The sequence below is a fragment of the Agelaius tricolor genome, unplaced genomic scaffold (assembly GCF_023055355.1).
Source record: "Agelaius tricolor isolate 1412-34295 unplaced genomic scaffold, bAgeTri1.0.p SCAF_12, whole genome shotgun sequence".
Lineage (NCBI taxonomy): Eukaryota > Metazoa > Chordata > Aves > Passeriformes > Icteridae > Agelaius > Agelaius tricolor.
Genome location: NW_027269272.1, coordinates 25622028 through 25641629, shown reverse-complemented (window position 1 = coordinate 25641629; position 19602 = coordinate 25622028). Strand labels below are relative to the sequence as shown.

The window sequence follows — 19602 nt, the reverse complement described above, 5'->3', positions numbered from 1 at the left end:
CAGGATGGGGAAGGGATCAGCAGGGTTGAGAAGGGTGGTCTCACTCACACAGGCAGCATTCACGTTGTTTGTTCCTTGAACCCTGGCTTTGCTGCTTTGAAAAGTGAGCTTTTCCAAGAGGAACTAAATACAAGTATCAATGAAGTTGTTTCACAGTGTGAATGAGCCCTAAAGTCACCCAGAGGGCATATGGGGAATGAGGTCGTGCTGTGGTCCTTTGGATCCACCGGAGAGCACAATATCGCATGGGCCGCTGGCTTTTCTTGACTCCAGGAGGAATTCCAGTTGAGCTCTTGGGATACAGTTGTTTTTCTGAAGGCTGGACAGTGAATCCATTCCTGTATGTTGCTCTGAGCTACTTGTGAGCCCAGATTTTGGAGCAGCTTTCTTCCCTGGCCAGATTTTTAAGGGATACTACAGCTAAGTATTGCCAGCTCTTCTCAAATCAGCAGTGAGCAGAACTCTTTGTTTTTCAAGCACATGGATTTAACAGTAGTGTGCTCTTCCACGTTAACTCCCTTTTGTTCATTTTCTGACTCTAAATGCTATGTTGAGTGGGTTTTGGTTCTATAAATTTACCTCATATTTGTTTCAGCCTGGTGGCTGTGCATCAGAAGCCCAGAGGAGTCTGTGAGCAGCAGTGCCAGACCTTCCAAACTCGTGCCTATAGGATGAAGCTGCACACACTTCCTCCTGCTCCTTCCCACAGCAAGAAGCAAGACCAGAGCAGCACACCTCAGCAAGGTGCTAAGGAAAAACAATTTACTCTTATCTCTAAATTCGAGAATTCCATTGTTTCTTTCAATTGTGGGGTGAATTTTCTGCTGTTGGTTTGCCTCTTTGTTTCTTATCTTGGTGAAGTCCCAGTCCTGGCAGAGGAAGGTGAATAAGAGGGAAGCAAACACACAGAGCTTAACTGGAATCAATACAAGGGTCAGCTGCCCCTTGGGTCATCCTGGCACTGGGGGCTTGCCCTCAGGAACCTGCAGGCCATGTCCATGAGCAGAATGAAGATACAGATCTGCCATCCCTATGCTGACAGGATTGGAAATGCTCTCTATCCATTCCCCCAGCAGGCCAAGGCCCCAGTGACCATGTCCCCAAGTGCCACATCCACACAACCTTTAAATCCCTCCAGAGGTGGGGACTCCTCCACGGCCCCGGCAGCTGTGCCAGGGCTGGGCAACCATTTCTGGGAAGAAATTCTCTCTAATATGCAAACAAAACCTCTCTGGCAGACCTTGAGGCCATTTCCTTTTGTCCTATCATTGTTATCTGGGAGAAGAAGAGACCCCACCTCATGTTGTGTCCCCCTGCAAACCTCCCTTCTCTGACTGCCCACAGCAGCAGAGATAACATTGTCCCTAAGAAGCAGATCACACTGTTGCCTTGCTGGGAGCTTTCCCTAGGGAAGGCCCAAAAGGAATCTCGGTGCTTGACTCACAGATCACACCTCTCACAGCCTGTGTCACCCTCGGCTGCTCTCTCTTTCCGAGCACGGGGCTCTACAAGAGTGGAAACTCTCTCACTGCCTGTCAGGTATGTCTGTCCTCTTTGGGCTATTTACAGATTGCCAGACGAGTTTCTTCCTTTTCTCTCTCTTTGTGGTTAATTAGGAAGTTCTACTTTTTTTTTTTTTGGTTCACCTAAGATTTTTGAAGCAAGTCCTTTTTTTGCCTTCTTAGTTCAGTCTGTTTGCACACCACCCTGCACTTCCCCAGCTTTGTTCAGTGGAGGCTCTGCAATGGGCACCTGGTTACAAAATCACATGCATTTTTAATGCCTCCTCCAGTCTTACATTGCTTGGTGAAATTTGGTATTGTTTAAGGCACCAGGTAATGACAGGAGTGACCTGCAGGAGCACATGGCTTGTCCCAGGAAAAGGACTGGAACTCTGTAAGAATTACTGCAGGAAAGGGTGAACGTGAGATATTTATAATGATTTGAACACTGATCCTGGAAAGGATATAATCGGTATTTCCCCCACTTCTCTCTGTAGGAAGATGCAGTATTTTTGTTCTCTAGACCTTTTGAAATTTTTTTCTTGCCCATTTTTGACACTTCTATTGCTTCTGTGGTGAATAAAACCTCCTCCTTCAGAAGTTCATTTTGCAAAAGTGCTCCATTTGTACAGCTAATGCTCATCTTTCCCTCTCCATTGCATCTGCCCTGCAGATCACTCACTGGGCAGTCCCATAAAGAAATGGGGATTCAGTTTCCACCTTTCTTGGCAGAAGTTACCCCTCTCAAGCCGCAGACATTTTAGTGTGTGTAGCTGGTAATAAAAGATTTCAGAAATTCCTGCCATGTCTGCCTCAGAGGTAATAAACCTCTGAAGGAACGCAGCAGAACGCAGTGTGGTGTCTGGTTTGAATGAAAGGAATGACTGCAATTCATACTGCTGCTGTCGATGTTTGGCAGTCTCTTAGTAAAAATGAAACTCAATGAAGATGAAACTTTGTAAGAACGAAAGAAATATCGGTGGCCGAGAAATCTTTTTCCAGAGCTCAGAGCTGCCTGTCCGTGCAAGATGTCACGGCTATCTCGCTCCCAAGGAGAAACCACTCGCTGAATGAGGATGCAAGATCTTGCGGAGCGTATGCGACTGCATTAATTTGACAAAGGCGATGAGTGTGCATGGAAGCAGGCACGGAGCCGCAGGCATGCAGCCGCTAACCTTCCCTCGCATCCCCTCCCTCCTTCCCCCGAACGGCCCGGGGGAACCGGGACGCGGGCAGGTGCAGAGGCCGCTGCAGCGGGCCCGGCGCAGCCCTGGCGAGGAGCACGGCGCCTCACGGGGCGGGGGGGCTGTTTGTTTGTTTCCTGCCCCATCGCCTTTTTATGACCGCCAAGAGGAAGAAGCCTTCAGGTCAGCCGGAGAACTGCTGGCCCGGCGGCCGGCGGACAAGGGCTCCTTTGATCGGCGGCGAGCGGGCACGGGGAGCGCCCGGGCTCGGATGTCCCGGCCGTGCGGGAGCCCCGCGGCGCCGCCGCTGCCCGCGGGCGCTGAGCGCCGCCAGCCGGAGCCGAGCCCGAGCCGGAGCCGAGCCTGAGCCCGCGCCCCAGCCCCAGCCCGAGTCTGAGCCCCAGCCCCAGCCCCAGCCCCAGCCCCAGCCCCAGCCCCAGCCCCAGCCCCAGCCCCAGCCGGCGCCGCCTCCCCGCGGGCCCCGCGGGCGCGGACCCGCCGGCTCGGGGCGTCCCCGCCGCCTCCGCCCGGCGCCGCCCGGGGATGTGCGAGGCGGCCCCGCGGCCGGAGCCCTGCGAGCACCAGCGGGTGAGTGCGGGACGGGGCTGCGGGAGCGGGGCGGCACGGACGGACGGACGGACGGACGGACGGGGCTCCGCGCGGCTCCGCAAGCCGGGAGCTGGCAGCCGGCAGCCGGGACGCTGGGGCTGGGGCCGGGCTCGGCCGGGGGTCGCACCCCGGGAGCAGCGCCCCGAGCCACCCTCGGGGCGCCGGGACCGGCCCGGGCAGCGGCTGCGGCACAGCCGAGCGCCCTCCCCGCCCAGGGCGGCCCGGCCCGGCCTTAGGCGCCTCCCCGGGGGCCGGAGCCGCGCTCCGAGTGCTCCGGGGATGTGCAGAGCTCTGGGGATGTGCAGAGCTCTGGGGATGTGCAGGGTTCTGGGGCTGCGCCCGGGTTCCGGAGCTGTGCTCGGCTCCTGGGATGTGCAGAGCTCCGGGGATCCGCAGGGTTCCGGGGCTGTGCCCTGCTCCGGGATGTGCAGGGTTCCGGGGCTGTGCCGGGCTCCCGGGATGTGCCCGGCTCCGGGGCTGTGCCCGGCTCCTGAGCTATGCCCGGCTCCGGAGCTATGCCCGGCTCCGGAGCTGTACCGGGCTCCGAGGCTGTACCGGGCTCCGGGGATTGTTCCCTGCTCCGGGAATGTGCCCGGCTCCGGGGCTGTGCCCGGCTCCCGGGATGCGCTGGGATCCGGGGATTGTTCCCTGCTCCGGGGCTGTACCGGGCTCCCGGGCTGTACCGGGCTCCGAGGCTATGCCCGGCTCCGGGGCTGTTCCCTGCTCCGGGGATTGTTCCCTGCTCCGGGAATGTGCCCGGCTCCAGGGCTGTGCCCGGCTCCCGGGATGCGCTGGGCTCCGTGCCGTTACCGTAAGAGCAGCAGCCCCCGCAGGCTGCCCGGCGATGCCCCGGCTGGCACGGGACAGGCTGCACAAGTTAATGAAAACGCAGTAAAGTATTCCTGTGATGTGCTACATTTTCTGTGGAGGCGACGCTGGGAACCAAGTAAGCCACAAACCGATTTTAACTAACCCATCCCAAATCCAAAAGCTAATGAATTCATTAACTCCTTCTGCCATCTAGATCAGCATCTGGCAAAACATCTTCAGCTCTCTGTGGAGTCTAAGCTTTAGCAGGCAGAGCAGAGGGGATCACATAAGCACCAGGAGAAGTGTAAGAAAACCAGAATACCGAGGCTTGTATCTGCTTAAATTATTCCTACAGTTTCGCTGTGCTTGCAGTAGCACATAAAGCAGCTTCTACCTGGTGGTCGTTAATGCAGATGGGTTCAACTCTCCAAATAACTAGAAGTAAAAATTCGTCAGATGCCTTTAGACAGAGGAGCTCTCCTGCAGGAACAGAAAGATTAGCTCGCTTGGAAAAACGCAGATGACTGCAAAGAACACATTTACACATGAAAGGTGCAGTGTTTCCTGCTGCTCTATGGAACTGTATTTTCAGTGCTCAAAGTCACCACCAGAGTCAGGAGATAAGCATCATTGCTTCAGTGAGGCTCCAAGTGCTCAGAGGATTCTGGAGACTCGGCACTATTTAGTCCATATAAATAACTTTTCTTTTGCTGCTTAATATGACTGGAAGTGAGAAGGGGATAATGATTAATTTGCTTTTTTATTGCCTATGAACTTCTAGCCCATAGTTAATGCAGGGCAGATTTCTTACTCTTTTGCACATTTCAGTGGGATTTCAGTCCTGTGCCTCAGAGACCACTGGCTCATTTGACCAAAAATCCTGTTCTTCAGAGAAAAACAGCAGCTGATGAGGCATGTGAAAGTAGCTGTGCTGGTCCCTGTAGGTGCAGAAAGACAGAGGCTGGGAAGACCTCAGGATTCCAGCCTCCTGAGCCATGGAAGAGCTGCAGTTCTGGCACTGCCAGTCACCTCCTGCGGCTTGAAGTCCCAGGAGCAGTGACAGAAGGGCAGATGGACATGCAGAAATAAAATATCCTCTCATTTATGTAGAGGAACAGTGAGAGAATGTCCAGTGAGCCACCAAGATAGGTGTTGGTAAACTCATGCCACATGAAATCTCACTTACATCTGTGGGATATTGGCCATCTTTAGTTTATTAATAAACATACACATTAGGGACCTGTTTTTGCAGCAGAGGAGCCTCATTCTAGGGGAGGTGGACATCAGAGGAAGGAAGAGATTATTGGAAACTAAGGAATGTGAATCAGGCAGAAGACTAAGGAAAATAATCAGGCAGGAGTCCAGTAGAAAAGCAAAGACTGGAGATCTGAGAGATTGCAGCAGTTTGAGGAGAGTTTGAGTTGGGATGAACACAGGGCAGCAATACAGCTAAGCCAGTTTAAAATAATGAAGTTCTGAGTCTTAGACTTGACTGGATGCAGAGCCTGAGAATGGTCCCTCACTGACTTCTGCAGAGAGGGAGAGGGTGTAAGGAAGGTTGGCCTTTGTGTGAGGGGTCTGGTGAATGTAGTGTTCCCATTATTTATCCCAGTGAATCTCTCATAATCTTTCTCATTGAATGGAAAGGGTGTGGACTGCCTGTGGATGTAAAGTGCCCCAGGAAATGCTGGCAGGGACTCCCATTGTGAAATACTGAGAAATACATTGCTGTGTGTAGGGGTTGGAATCGCAGTTGGTGGAGGAAAGTCTGGCCCTGGATAAGTGGGAGCAGGTGGAGGGAGGGCCCAGAGCTGCCACCACAGCACTGCAAAGGTGGCCCAGTTCCCTCTGAAGAGCAAGAGGAGGAGGAGGAGGAGGAGGATCTCCAGCGCTGCTGCAAGGGCTGCACGAGTGAGCGTGAGCTGCTGCCAGCGGCGTTGCGTGACTCCGGAGAGCGGGGCTCTAACCTCCAAAGACAGCCCTGCTCACAGCTCTTTAAAAATTGCTGTGAACACTCACTGTCTTCAGTGTGAGTTTGACAGGCTCCCAGCAGAGCCTGGGTTTTTTTTTTCTATTTTTAGAGCCAGCTGTAAAGCTGTAGTCAAGAACTGCTTACATAATATTTTAGAAGTGACAGCGAAGCACAATGGCATATTTTGACCTTTGGCATTAGATAAGTAATTGGCAGGTTAAGTTAATTTTTATTCAAGCAAAGAGACTTGCTTTTTACTGCTTGTGAACTCCTGTACCTTCACACAAGATTAAACTCCACGGGTACATTTTAAAAATAGGTTTTGGTTTGCTGGCCTTCCTTTTCTGTGTGGTGTGAAGGAAGCTCCTCCACGTGAAGGAACTCCACTCTTCTGCTCTCCATCCATGACACAAAGTGCATGGTACGTGAGTGTGAGTGTGAGTGAGTGTGTATGTGTATGTGTATGTGTATGTGTATGTGTGTGTGTGTGTGCACGGGCCTGGCAGAGGGCAGGATTCTTCATTTCCTGACAGCCCAGTAGCATTACAAACAATTGGAAAACTCACCTAGAAAACACCTTTGTTGTGTGCAGTTGAGGAGCCGGTTTCAAGCCTGTGACTCAGGGTAAGCGCTCAGTGAATATTCCTAATTCACTCAGTGAATATTTCTCTTCCAGACACTGGGTTATGGGCAAGTCAGAAAGCCAGATGGATATAACTGAAATGAATACTCCAAAACCAAAGAAGAAACTGGGATGGAGTGGCCTGGAAATAGGGCTGGCTGTGGTGGTGCTGCTGCTGGCCATCGTGGCCATCACCATGATCGTGCTGTACGCCACGTACGATGGTGAGTGCACGGGGCTGCCTGGGAGCAGGGGTACAGGCAGGGGAAAGGGCTGGGATGGCTGAAATACAAAGCTGCTGTACCTGGGAGCAGGGGGACAGCAAGGGAAAGGGCTGGGATGGCTGAAATGTGAAGCTGCTGTGCCTGGGAGCAGGGGGACAGCAAGGGAAAGGGCTGGGATGGCTGAAATGTGAAGCTGTTGTACCTGGGAGCACAGGTACAGGCAAGGGAAATGGCTGGGATGGCTGAAATGTGAAGCTGTTGTACCTGGGATCACAGGTACAGGCAGGGGAAAGGGCTGGGATGGCTGAAATGCAAAGCTGCTGTACCTGGGAGCACAGGTACAGGCAAGGGAATGGGCTGGGATGGCTGAAATGCAAAGCTGCTGTACCTGGGATCACAGATACAGGCAAGGGAATGGGCTGGGATGGCTGAAATGCAAAGCTGCTGTACCTGGCTGCCTGGAAGCACAGGTACAGGCAGTGGGAAGGGTTTGGATGCTGGCTGGAATGTAAAGCTGCTGTGCCTGGGAGCACAGGTACAGGCAGTGAGGAAAGGGCTGGGATGCTGGCTGGAATGCAAAGCTGCATCCACATGGCTTGTTGCTGGAAAAACTCAGAAACTGCCTCTTTCCAACTGGGACTCGGTGGATTCATTTGTTCATGCAAAGTTGTGGTAAACACAAACCATCTGCTTGTTCTGACTTAGGAATACTTCTGTTTGTAATTAATGCTTCAGTAAGCAACGATCCCAACAAAGAACAACATTGCTGAAGAAAACCAAACTCCAGGGCTCCCTTTGTGTTCCTATTTTTTCCTTTTTCAGGCTCTTGCAGCAAGGACTCTCAGTGAGTGTAGTCATCCTGAGAGGTTTTGTGCTTCAGTAGCCAGAGCAAAATAATTTCATTTGGAGGAAATACATTGGTAATTTTTGGGAAAGATAATACAGAGAAGCTAAAATTTCCATCTAGGGTCAAACTAGAATTTTTCCTTATATTGGAATTAAGTGGGTTTTTTTAAATTTTGAAGTACCTAACAGTTGTGCTTAAGCTTTTTATTGAAGTATAGTTCAATTACGGGCTGGAAAAATACCATTATTGGGGAAAAAAAGAAAGTTTTCTTTTCAAAGTCTCAAATGGAAATATTTTCATATTCCTGAATCCTGTATTTTGTTCAGAAGACTTCAGAGTGAATGTCTCAGAATTTTCATATAATTCCTTGAAAATCCTTTTGTCATTGTAAAGCATTGCTAATTTCAAACTGGCTTTGTCATTCTCTCCAGTCCTTGAGCTATTTTTCTCTAAATTGCTTCTCTGTTATAAAAATAGTATTTTGCCCACCTCCAATTGATGGGTCATTTTCCTCTGATGACTACAAAAATTCCACATGATGAGTGACTAGCACTGAATGACCCTAAAGGGTTGAAGATGATGATATTTTTAGAGCCTGATCCTATAAATATTCCCTTACTGACTGTAAGGTGTCCATTCATATTATCTTACTGTACAGTGCAATTAAATTGACTGTCAATGGAAATAACTACAGTAGATTTTGTTATATTGACATTGAGTAAATAATTAAGAATATGATTGTATTCTCTTTTAGATGGCATTTGCAAGACACCAGACTGTATCAAATCAGGTAAGAATGAAAATACATATGTTTTAAATCAATTTATGTGGTTTTAAACAAAATTGCTACCACGGAATTCTCCCACCTAACTGCAGACAAGTAATGGGAGCGTGGGTCTGTTACCCCACATGATTTTCTTGGCATAGTCCTTCTGCAAAAGTAAACTCTGGTGCTATGATATTGTCAATCTTACAGAGTCCTCCTCCATGTCCAAGAGATTCTGCCTGTTATAGTCTGGCAAGCTGCTTCATCCTTCAGTAACAAGGGCAGCTGTTAAAGAATCCCAGGAACAGAGCACCATGGAGGCTCCCAAAGGTGTTGATTCACAGACACCTTTTAGGTACACCTTGCAGGTAGAGCAGAGCCAGCAGAGCAAAGTCAGTTCATTGGTGTCCTCACTTCCATGGGACTGCTGGCTGCAGGTGCTGTTTGAGCAGGGCAGGCCCCAGGGCAGCCCCTCGTGCCAGGAGCTGCCCAGTGCCATCAGGGTCATTTCAGGTTATATAAGGTTTGTTATTTCCATCACTGTCTGTTCACTCCACTTCCAAGGTGCTCCTCTCCCAGCATGAAAGCTCATGCTGCGGTTGGGAAAATGATCCAATTAGCTCTCTAGCAGATTGTTTTTAATCTCTGATGATGCTCATTTTCAGCTGAATGCACATTGCTACAGGGGAGTTCAGACAGGCTATGGGATGGTGAATGAACTTCAAAAGGAGAAGCAGGAAAAGTTTGGAGAAATGAGACACAATGTAGCAAGAAGTGCCTGAAGTAATTAATCAGAACAATTTTGCTCTTTTATGCTTCTGTTAAATGCTTTAACAGCATTTACCCACTGGAAGGGATAAAGTGAAGATACTGACAGATTTGATTGTTCATTTTGAGAGAAGAGCAAATAAATGACCAGAAGAAAAAAAAAGTAGTAAAATAAATCATGAACAAATAACAAAGAAAAAATGTAATGAGAATTCATTGGTTACACCCAGGGTAAATACCAGTAACTGCATGGCACTGTCTTCCATGGATTTGTGAGGCCACTGCAGTGTGGCACAGGAAGATACAATGCAGTTTGTACGTTTGAGCATTTTTTGGATAAGCTGACACACTCTGATGACTTCCCTGAGCTCAGGCAGCACAGCCTGATGGAACAGGCTGGGATTTTGGTCTCAGTTTTTTTTGGTCTCTCTTTCTTACCTAGGTAAGCATATTGTTTTCTCCTGAATCCTTCCCAGGTCACTGGTTGCTTTGCCAGCTCATATTTCTTTATTTGTAAGCTATTAAAGCAACAACTGGCAATCAGGAGTACTACAGTAAGATTAATCATTACTAGTAGATGATATGAAGCTCTACATTCTCGGTGCCAGGTAGGAACTGAGTAAACAAGTGACAGTAGGAACAAAGCCTAACTCTGGTTTGTCACAGCAACACTGAGCACTGAGGAAGAGTACACTGTGTATTACCTGTATTTGTATAGGTATAAATCCACCTGGCTTAGAGATAAAATAATAAAATATTTGTAACATAATCGATTATAATATAATTTAAAATAATTTATTATAATGTGTCTGTGGTATCAGCCAAATAATGAATGGTTATCTTGGGGCTCAGGTGTGCAAGTAGCATTCTTGGGGAGAGTATTCTGCATGGTCATACTTACTGAATGTACTTCACATGCAGCCCTAAATGAAAGACCACAGTGCCCACAGCTGAGCCCTTCCTGGTACTTTTGCAGTATTTAGGCTTTAGGTTCTGATCAAATTGGATAGCTGATATTGGCTGGGCTGGACACTGGAGCAGGAGAGCTGTGGGAGATGATTATTTCTGTGTGGCACATTGGATTTCCCAGGAGCTGACTCCAAGCAGAGCAACCTGACTGCACAGTTCAAGCCAGGTTTGAGATTACACTGTTAATGATTCCTCAGATTTAAGCAAGACATGGCTTTCTCCTGGCTTTTGTTGTGAGGTTTTTCCCAAAGGACAAGTCCATGGATAAGGGCCATCTTGTCTTGGTGTCAGAAGATGTTTCTGTCCTGCTGTTACTGTTTGGCAGGGCTGGGTGCCCACTCCTGGCTAGGAAAGTCTGTGCTGCTGGGCTGACACATGCCAAGGGCATCCAAGGGACAGGGGCTGCCTCAGCCTGGCAGAGAGATCAGAGGGATGCCCTTAAAACAGGAGATGGCAGGAATAGTTACAACTTTCCTCTTTCAGAGCAAATTGGTGGAGTTAGGACAGGAATAAACTGCAGCATTCAAAACGCTCCCCTTCCCCTAACTGAAACAGGGAAAAAGGACAGAAACCAGCACCAGAGCTTCCAGAATCCCAGAGCACTTGGGGCTGCAGCAAGTGTCACAGTTAGTAAGAACATGACTGAATTTCCCAGTCTCTGGCTGCTGGCGTGATCCTGTGTCCCTTCAAATAGAAGTCACCCTGAGGCCATTGACTTCAGAAAGGAAACCATCACTAGGAGGCTTTGCATCTATTTCCACAGTGGGTTTTATGCTACAGAAGCAGTCTGAGGTTGAAAATGCACCTGTCCATGGCTATTTCCATCTTGCAGGAGCTGGAACATTGTAAAACCATCAGATGTTGGCCTAGAATGTAACACTCCTGAGCCAACAGAAAAATGGGGCAGGCAAACCAACACAAACACCACAGACTGTGTCTCCATTTCCACCAGCACAAGAGACATGGAAAATATTGAAAGTACTGGAAAAATAACTATAAATATTTGACTTGCCCATGTGGAGGAATGAACACTTGAAATCACAAGCCTCATAATTTACTAAAAATAATGTCAGAAAAATGGGAAGAATATTCAGTATCCTGGGAAATTCAGAGGTATCCCTAGCTCCTGCCTGACTCCCAAGATCTCCCTTTTCTGTGACAGACTCTGTTCTGACACACTGGTGGTAGAAGCAGTCTGGGTGGGATAGGAATAGGTACAGGGAGAAGCCCAGGGGGTTTATGGGCAGCAGCTGGGAAGCTGCCATCAAGGAGTTGGATTTCACTGAGAATCCCTGTCACTACTGGTCAGTGACTGGCCAGTCCTGGACAAGCCACTCCAGGGAGTCAAAGGGATAGCAAGAGGCAGGATCAGCTCTAGAGTAAAATGGGGAGCAGGTCTAATAATGAGTGTAGCTTCCAGAAGGCATTAATAGAAAAACCTTTCCTGACAAGAACTGAAATAGTCCAACAAAGCCAGTATTTGATTGAAATAGACAGGATTGAATTGAGTCTAAATCATACTTAATGACCAAAATTACATTACAGTGAATAATTAACCTGTGCTATGCCTTGTGCTTTTCATGTCCCTTTTCACCACGTTTCAGTACAAAGAAGGCCAGGTGAAGGGTAAATGAAACATCCTACATTTTATTTAGAGCCGAGTGACCACTCACAGGGAGCAGGAACATCTGTCAGTTTACCACCAGTAAACACAGCCAACTGGAAAGTGTGGCAGTGTGGTCAGCACAGGAATAGCAATTCCTTGTTCGCCGCTGAGAACTTTGTTTGCTCTAGAACACCCAAGTACGCTTGAGCCTATCCTGAACTGAGTACATTTATGACCTCCCTGCTGAGAGACAGGGTGCAGTGTGTGCAAAATGTGTCTGTGTCTGCAGCTGCCAGGATCCTGGAGAACATGGACCCCAGTGCCAGACCCTGCCAGGACTTCTACCAGTACGCGTGCGGGGGGTGGCTCAAGAGGAACGTCATCCCCGAGACCAGCTCCCGTTATAGCAACTTTGACATTTTGAGAGACGAACTAGAAGTTGTTCTAAAAGGTCAGTGCAGTTTGGGGACTAAATAAAGTTTCTGCTTGGCCTTACGTGTTATCCCAAGAAGTTGTAGTTTTCTAGCAAAGCTTAAAATGCTACCAGATACTTCAGGTTTTTTTGTGTTTGCTTCAGGACAAATCTACCCCAAAGTGTTTGAGGGCTCTGGGAGTGTGCTGCTGTGTCTGACACTGGAGCAGAGCTGAGCAGACCTGCCCTTGCTGCTATCTGCAGATAAGACCAGCTGCAGTCCCCACCCTGAGCCTGCCCAGCGACAGCACCTGGCAGGTGCAGGAGGAGGAGGAGGAGGAGGAGGAGGAGGAGGAGGAGGGAGCGGTCTGTCTGTGTCCACATCAGCTGAAAAGCTGCAAGCTGCTCTCTGGCAGCCCATGCCCTGCCTATCTGTGTTCCATCAGAAAGCCCAAAGAGCAGGGAAGCTATTTCCCTACCTGCCATATCAACAGTATCAAATTCTTCACCGTCCCTTTTTTCAGGTGAAAATAACAGAGTCCAAGAAGGCAGTCTGTACTCATGTAACACTCTCCAGCCCATTCTCTCCAGGCTAAATATCCTTTTTGTTTTTACTTTGCCTATCTCCTGGTTTTGCCAGCTGTGTCTTCACACAATAGCCTGGTTGCTTAAAACCTGTCCCTGAGGAGTCAGAGCATTGTATTTCACCCAGGGATCCTAGAGAGTTATCTACTGGCTCTGTTCCACATCCCAGCACAGGCTGCAGCCACTGCAGGGCCCTTCACCTGCAGAGCTTTCCCCTCAGCTGAAGGGCAGAGCCTCCCTGGGCTGGGCACAGAGCTCTCCTGGCCCAGCCCTGCTCCTCAGAGCCTGCCAGCACGAGCAGAGTGACCATGATAGAGCAGAGTGACCATGGCAGAGCAGAGTGACCATGACACAGCAGGAGTGACCAGCATGGAGCTCTCCTGGCCCAGCCCTGCTCCTCAGAGCCTGCCAGCACAGAGCAGAGTGACCATGATAGAGCAGGAGTGACCATGATAGAGCAGGAGTGACCATGGCAGAGCAGGAGTGACCAGCATGGAGCAGGAGTGACCATGGCAGAGCAGGAGTGACCATGATAGAGCAGCAATGACCATGACAGAACAGCAATGACCATGGCAGAGCAGCAGTGACCATGGCAGAGCAGGAGTGACCATGACAGAGCAGCAATGACCATGGCAGAGCAGCAGTGACCATGGCAGAGCAGGAGTGACCATGACAGAGCAGCAATGACCATGGCAGAGCAGGAGTGACCATGGCAGAGCAGCAGTGACCATGGCAGAGCAGGAGTGACCATGACAGAGCAGCAGTGACCATGATAGAGCAGCAGTGACCATGACAGAGCAGGAGTGACCAGCACAGAGCAGCAGTGACCATGGCAGAGCAGGAGTGACCAGCACAGAGCAGCAATGACCATGGCAGAGCAGCAGTGACCAGCACAGAGCAGCAGTGACCATGGCAGAGCAGGAGTGACCATGACAGAGCAGCAATGACCATGGCAGAGCAGCAGTGACCATGGCAGAGCAGGAGTGACCATGACAGAGCAGCAATGACCATGACAGAGCAGCAGTGACCACGGCAGAGCAGCAGTGACCATGGCAGAGCAGGAGTGACCATGACAGAGCAGCAGTGACCACGGCAGAGCAGCAGTGACCATGGCAGAGCAGCAGTGACCATGGCAGAGCAGGAGTGACCATGACAGAGCAGCAGTGACCACGGCAGAGCAGCAGTGACCATGGCAGAGCAGCAGTGACCATGACTCACTGTGTGTGTTTCAGATGTCCTCGACACCCCCAGCACCAACGATATCCCAGCAGTGCAGAAGGCAAAAACCCTCTACAGGTCCTGCATAAATGAAAGTAAGTGTCCCCTGAGGCCATTGCCTACAGGATACCCCAGCAGCACCCAAAGGGTGTCCCATTCTGTGCATCCTTTCTCAGATAATATCCTGTGTGAAAACTGAAATGTGTCTATTCTATAGAGCCCAGTCAGAATGCCAGCAGTAACACTGGTGTTGTACCTCCTGCTTTACTACCTTAGGTGTTTTAGGCAACTCTTCAGTTACTAATTTGCTGCAGATACATAAACTCAAAGCCTTTCAGTTAAATGGGAGTTAACTTCTTTTGTAGAAGCTAGCAGGGATGAAGTGAAAGCTACCTGGCACACCAGGCTCTGCCACTGGAACAAAGAGCAGTAAAACAGTTTGCAGTGCTTCCTAAATCATATCTTTATAGTTTCTGTAATAGTATGAATACTTTTCAAAACTATTATTTCAAGCTATCTGCAGAGAGAAAAGAAGAAAGTACTTCAATGTCATGGTCTCAAGGCTCTGCATATGCTGTTTGTGACTGGAACATTTTTACATTAAATGTTAAGGCACAGTCATACATCACAGCAAACTGCTGCTGTGGCGATGGGGGAAACTGTTCTCAGCTTCATTTTTCTGAACTCATTATAATATATGTGATAATATATAACATTTGTGGGGTTTAAAATGTCATGGTAACTCATTTTGTCTTTTCCAAAAGCTGCTATTGATCTCCGAGGTGGAAGTCCTCTAATTAGTTTATTGCCAAATGTGTCTGAGTGGCCTGTAGCAACAACTAACTGGGATGATTCCTATGGTGAGATAACCTGTGCTTATTTCCTTTTTGTGAAAATATCTGAATTATTTAATTTATTGCTTACTAAAAATACAGACTGACTATACCTTCCATTTGCTTAGGTACTGCTTGGACAGCTGAGACAGCTATTGCACAGCTCAACTCCAGATATGGAAAAAAGGTCCTTATTAATTTTTTTGTTGGCACAGACGATAAAAATTCCACAGCACATATCATTCACGTAAGTCTGCCTGGGTGCCATGGCCTTTTGATCACAAAAGTGCAGCAAATAACTGGAAGCACAGACATAAAAGTTAGCAAGGAGAAATATCAGTGATCCGAATTTGACCCGAGTACTCTGTAGATGAATTTGTGAGTTAATGTGGTTTTCAGCTGGGACTCTGGGTTTCACAGCTCCCTGTCTGCTCTCCCAGCTGACAGCTTTGTTCTGTGTGCTCCTCCAGTGTTACTGCCAGTGAGACAGGAGTGACAGAGACAGAAAGGTCACCTCTGAAACCTGAACATGCAGACAGGGCAGGGCCTGCCACTGCTGGGATGCAGCAGTTGGGGCAGCAAGGGCCAATCTCTCCTGCCAGGGGTGGATGGGCCCTCACGTGCAGGGATTCCAGAGATGCAGGAGCTGCCTGGCTTGTCTCTGGGCTGTTCTGTCACCTGTGGCTCACCTGTTGTCACACTGGCTGCCAGTGCCTTGCAGTGTTCGGCAACAGGAGAAGAAAAGATTGAAAAGAAAAAACAAAGAGTTTAACAAGAATTAAAATAGTTGGGCAGGGTGGGCAATTGAAAAAGGTGGGCAACAAGAAGAGAGAGGAATGCCACTGTGGCCAGAAAATAATCTGTCCAGTGAAGCATCAGCAGCTGTAGTTACCAAAAGAAGAGTGCAGGGCTCTGCCATTTCCCCTTGAGCACTTCTGGTTTTTCTTTGCCTTTACAGATCGACCAGCCTGGGCTGGGGCTGCCTTCCCGGGACTACTACGAGTGCACTGGGGCATACCAAGAGGTGAGGGGCAGCTGGCACACCCTGGGGACACTGCTCCTGTTTCAGCCTCTATTTTCAAGGCAGCTCCTTGACTTTTTAAGACCTTTTGGAAGGAGATAAAACATGAAACAAATTAGCTTTGTTACAGAGCATCACAGCTTCACAGCTGGATCAAGAGCTATCCCCCGACTGTCAGAGCTGTATTTAGGCAGAATCCAAGTGGCCATGAGCAGCCCTGTTGTGTCACTGCAGAAAGGAGGTCACTTCTGAGCTGTGGCCGACTGGCAGCAGCTGCTGCAGGTGAACTTCCAGCAGGAACAGGCTTGGGAAGAAAAACAGAACACTCAGAACCAGAGAGACACTTTGCTGCATGAAAGATCTGAAAAGATCACAGTCTCCTGCCCCAACTGCTGAGCACAAACAAACACAGCAGCAAAAGGATGTGATAGCACAGAAATGGCTCAGACACCTGAAACCTTGCATGGTCTCCTTTAATTCTTGTTTGCTCATTACTTCTGCGGGTCTCATTAACCTGTTAGCACTGACACTGTATCCCTGTTGCTAATCTTGGATGAGCTTTAAGTCCTTGAGAGCTCATGGGTGTCTGTGCTGAAGTCATGGAGCTGAAACTGCTACGACAGTGACCTTTAATTAACCGCATTCCTTCTGTGCAATTAAATGCAGAAGCAATGAGAAAGTGTACAGGCCGTTTGGGCTTTGTAGGTATTTTGCTGATGTGCCAACAGTTAATAGTGATTACATTTAATTACAGATCATATGCTCATTAAGACAATCATTGCCATCTGAACTGCCCAGTTCCATGTGAGATGGCCTTTAGGAGCTGACTCACATTGCACAGTCTGTGCCTTCCATGTGTTGTGTTAACTGAGAGACCATTCCTGTCCTCTGACCTACCTGAGTATCAGCTCGGCACTGCTGGAAAGTGGAGGAGGCAACACTGCTGGAAAACAGCTTTATCATGGCAGCAGGTTCCCAGTGTCCCAGTGTCATTGCTCCACGCAGAGCTGCTCCCTCCCAGCCCTGCTCTCCTGTCCTGGCTCTGCTTCCTGCTCTTATTCCACTGCAGGAGCTGCACACAGCAAAACCATCTCTGCCTCCTCTGTCCCCAGCAGCACTGCCCGCCCCAGAGCCACAGCTGGAACCTGCCAATGAGATCATTTCAAAATCTTTTTCTCTTGTAAGATACAGGATGGCTCTGCTCACACAGGAGGGATTCCAATGCCTTAAGTTTCCACTGAAAGTGCTGGGCTATTTATACAGTCCAGATGAAATTAGCTGACTTAGTTCTTTGCTACCTGACTTCAGAGCTGCATTCACCAGAAACATAAAGTCACTGATTGGTACCTAAAAATCACTGGTTTGAGGTAATAGCTATATAGAATTTCATGATGCCTTTTACAGTGCTGCTATGCACTGTCTTTTGTGACTTGTTGTAGCTGTCCGTGGTTTCATGGGCTTTTCTATTTCTGAGGTGATCTCTCCTGCTTGTAACTGGCCCTGGGAGTTGAGCCCTTTGGGCAGCTGAGCCCAGTCCCTGTCCCTGTCCCTGTCCCTGTCCCTGTCCCTGCTGGCAGCCCCAGGTGGGCACAGCCCCAGGTGGGCACAGCCTGGCAGGGAAGGTGCCCAGGAGGGGACAGGGAAGGATTGCTCACATGCAGCACTCATTAGAGAGGTGTGTCCCCTGCCTTAGGAGCTGAATGTACCAAAATACTCCTATCAGTAAAGCTGATGACATGCACACCTTATTAATCCTAGCTTTAATCACTGCTTTGGTAGGTTATGTTGCATAAAACAGATTTATTATTTGATAGCTGATCCAGCACTGTGCATGGTTTTTTATTTGCATTGAAAAGGAATATTGAAAACAGCATTTCTGTTGATAGAAAAATGAGTGTGACTTACAAATGAGGAACTAGAATTACAAATAATAATGGAATTACAATAAAACAGAGGTTCCATAAAATATAATGACACCTTAAGATATTTGGCTGTGTGGTATTTCAGAAAATTTGCTGCTGTATTTACATTCTTATCATTACTGAACTCTTTAATGTTAGAGTTCATATAAATGGTCTGTAGTATACCTAACTTTGCATACAGAAATGTGAGTTCTAGCTGTTCCAAGAAGCACTGGGGGAGGTTCACAGCTTCTGGGAGAGCTTTTCCCACAAAGCAAATTCCCTCGGTTTATGTTCCTGGGAACACAGCTCTTTGGAAATGGTATTTTTGGAAGTTGTAATTAAAGTGAGCTAGAAAAAACATGGGTGACGGTTTAAATATGGACATACAAATGTCTCATTCTAAATAATGAAAACAGTGCAGTCATTGGGAGTGTTCAGCTTTGAACAGTGCTCCAGTTACCCAGCAGGGCTCCATCAGGGAATGCTCACAGTTAATTTCTAGTTGTGACCTAACAGTATTTCTGATAAAATTGACCTGTTTAAATAAGGAATGAAGAACTGTAGTTCATAAAAATGAAGGTGAAATCTTGGAGATAATCAAGATGTGCTCTCCTTGGAAGAGTTTTGTCTTTAAACTGTTCCTGTTTTTTCCTGCAGGCATGTTCTGCCTATGTTGATTTCATGACTTCTGTAGCTAAACTAATCCGACAAGAAAGAAATATTCCTGTCAATGAGAGCGACATTTCTGCACAAATGAGAAGAGTTATGGAGCTGGAGAAAGAGATTGCCAATGTAAGAAAAACTTCTTTAAACTGTCCTTTAAATAACTGGCTTTTTTCATAATACCAAAGAGAGCTGACTGTGCAGTGAGTGGTTAAGCTCCTTGCTGCTGCTGTTTCGTGGGAGTAGAAATGCACAGAGCCTGTTACACCTGAAGGAGCAGCTGTGTCCTGGGAGGAGCCAGGGAAAGTATCTGAGGCAGCTGTTTCCCAAACAACAAAATGTTTTATCCTGATCTGCTCACAGAAGCCTTGCAAGAGCAGAGAGAGACAGACTTGGGGTTTGGTTAATGTGGTTTAGAGCGTGAGTTTTGGGAGATGCTTCGAACAGTGGGGCCTCTCCTCCCTTTGTCCCGTTTCCCTGTGGGCTGTTTGGATCCCAGAGCAGCAGATTCCCAGCCCTTGGCCTGCTGTGAGCACAAAGTCATGTTTGTGCTGCACAAGCTGCTCCACAATGCTGATTGTTCCAAGGGCATTTTTTACCAAACACTGTTCTCCCTTAAAAGAAAAGGGCAAAGGAAAAATAATATCATGAATTTGACTTTGGAGGAATAGGGAGGGATTGAATGTGCATGGAGAAAACCAAAGGCATTCACGAGCAAAGCGTGGCTCATTATTATTAACCATTGTAGCAGGACCTGAAGCTGAGGGTGACCATGAAATAGGCTGAATACATATTTTATAGCTTCAGCTATTTTTGAAGTTACACTGATAGTAAGGTCACATACTTGGGAAAAGCATTTATATAAACTAAAGCCATCTGATTTGGATTTTCTTCATTTTCGTGAGAAACACACCTCTGGGCCTGGATCAGAAATGGGCAATTATTATCAAAAAGGGAATTCATTGAAGAAAGGCTTTAAAGAGGAGCATGAGGGGAACTCATGCCTGCAATGTCCCTGCAGCAGTTGCTGCTGGTGGGGCCCAGCTGGTGCTGGGGCAGCTGCCACTGCCTGGGATTTTAACCTTTC

General features: G+C 48.3%; 1 protein-coding gene across 1 annotated transcript in view; it reads left to right on the top strand.

Annotated features, from left to right (window-relative positions):
* Positions 1-3150: 3150 nt before the first annotated feature.
* Positions 3151-19602, top strand: part of MME (membrane metalloendopeptidase) — a 34085-nt gene continuing 17633 nt past the window's right edge. The window contains exons 1-9 of the mRNA XM_071438227.1: positions 3151-3274; positions 6754-6923; positions 8525-8560; positions 12169-12330; positions 14109-14189; positions 14859-14954; positions 15056-15174; positions 15886-15951; positions 18510-18644. Coding sequence (XP_071294328.1) covers positions 6764-6923; positions 8525-8560; positions 12169-12330; positions 14109-14189; positions 14859-14954; positions 15056-15174; positions 15886-15951; positions 18510-18644 — 855 coding nt within the window. The 5' untranslated portion in view covers positions 3151-3274; positions 6754-6763. The remainder of the gene's footprint in view (positions 3275-6753; positions 6924-8524; positions 8561-12168; positions 12331-14108; positions 14190-14858; positions 14955-15055; positions 15175-15885; positions 15952-18509; positions 18645-19602) is intronic.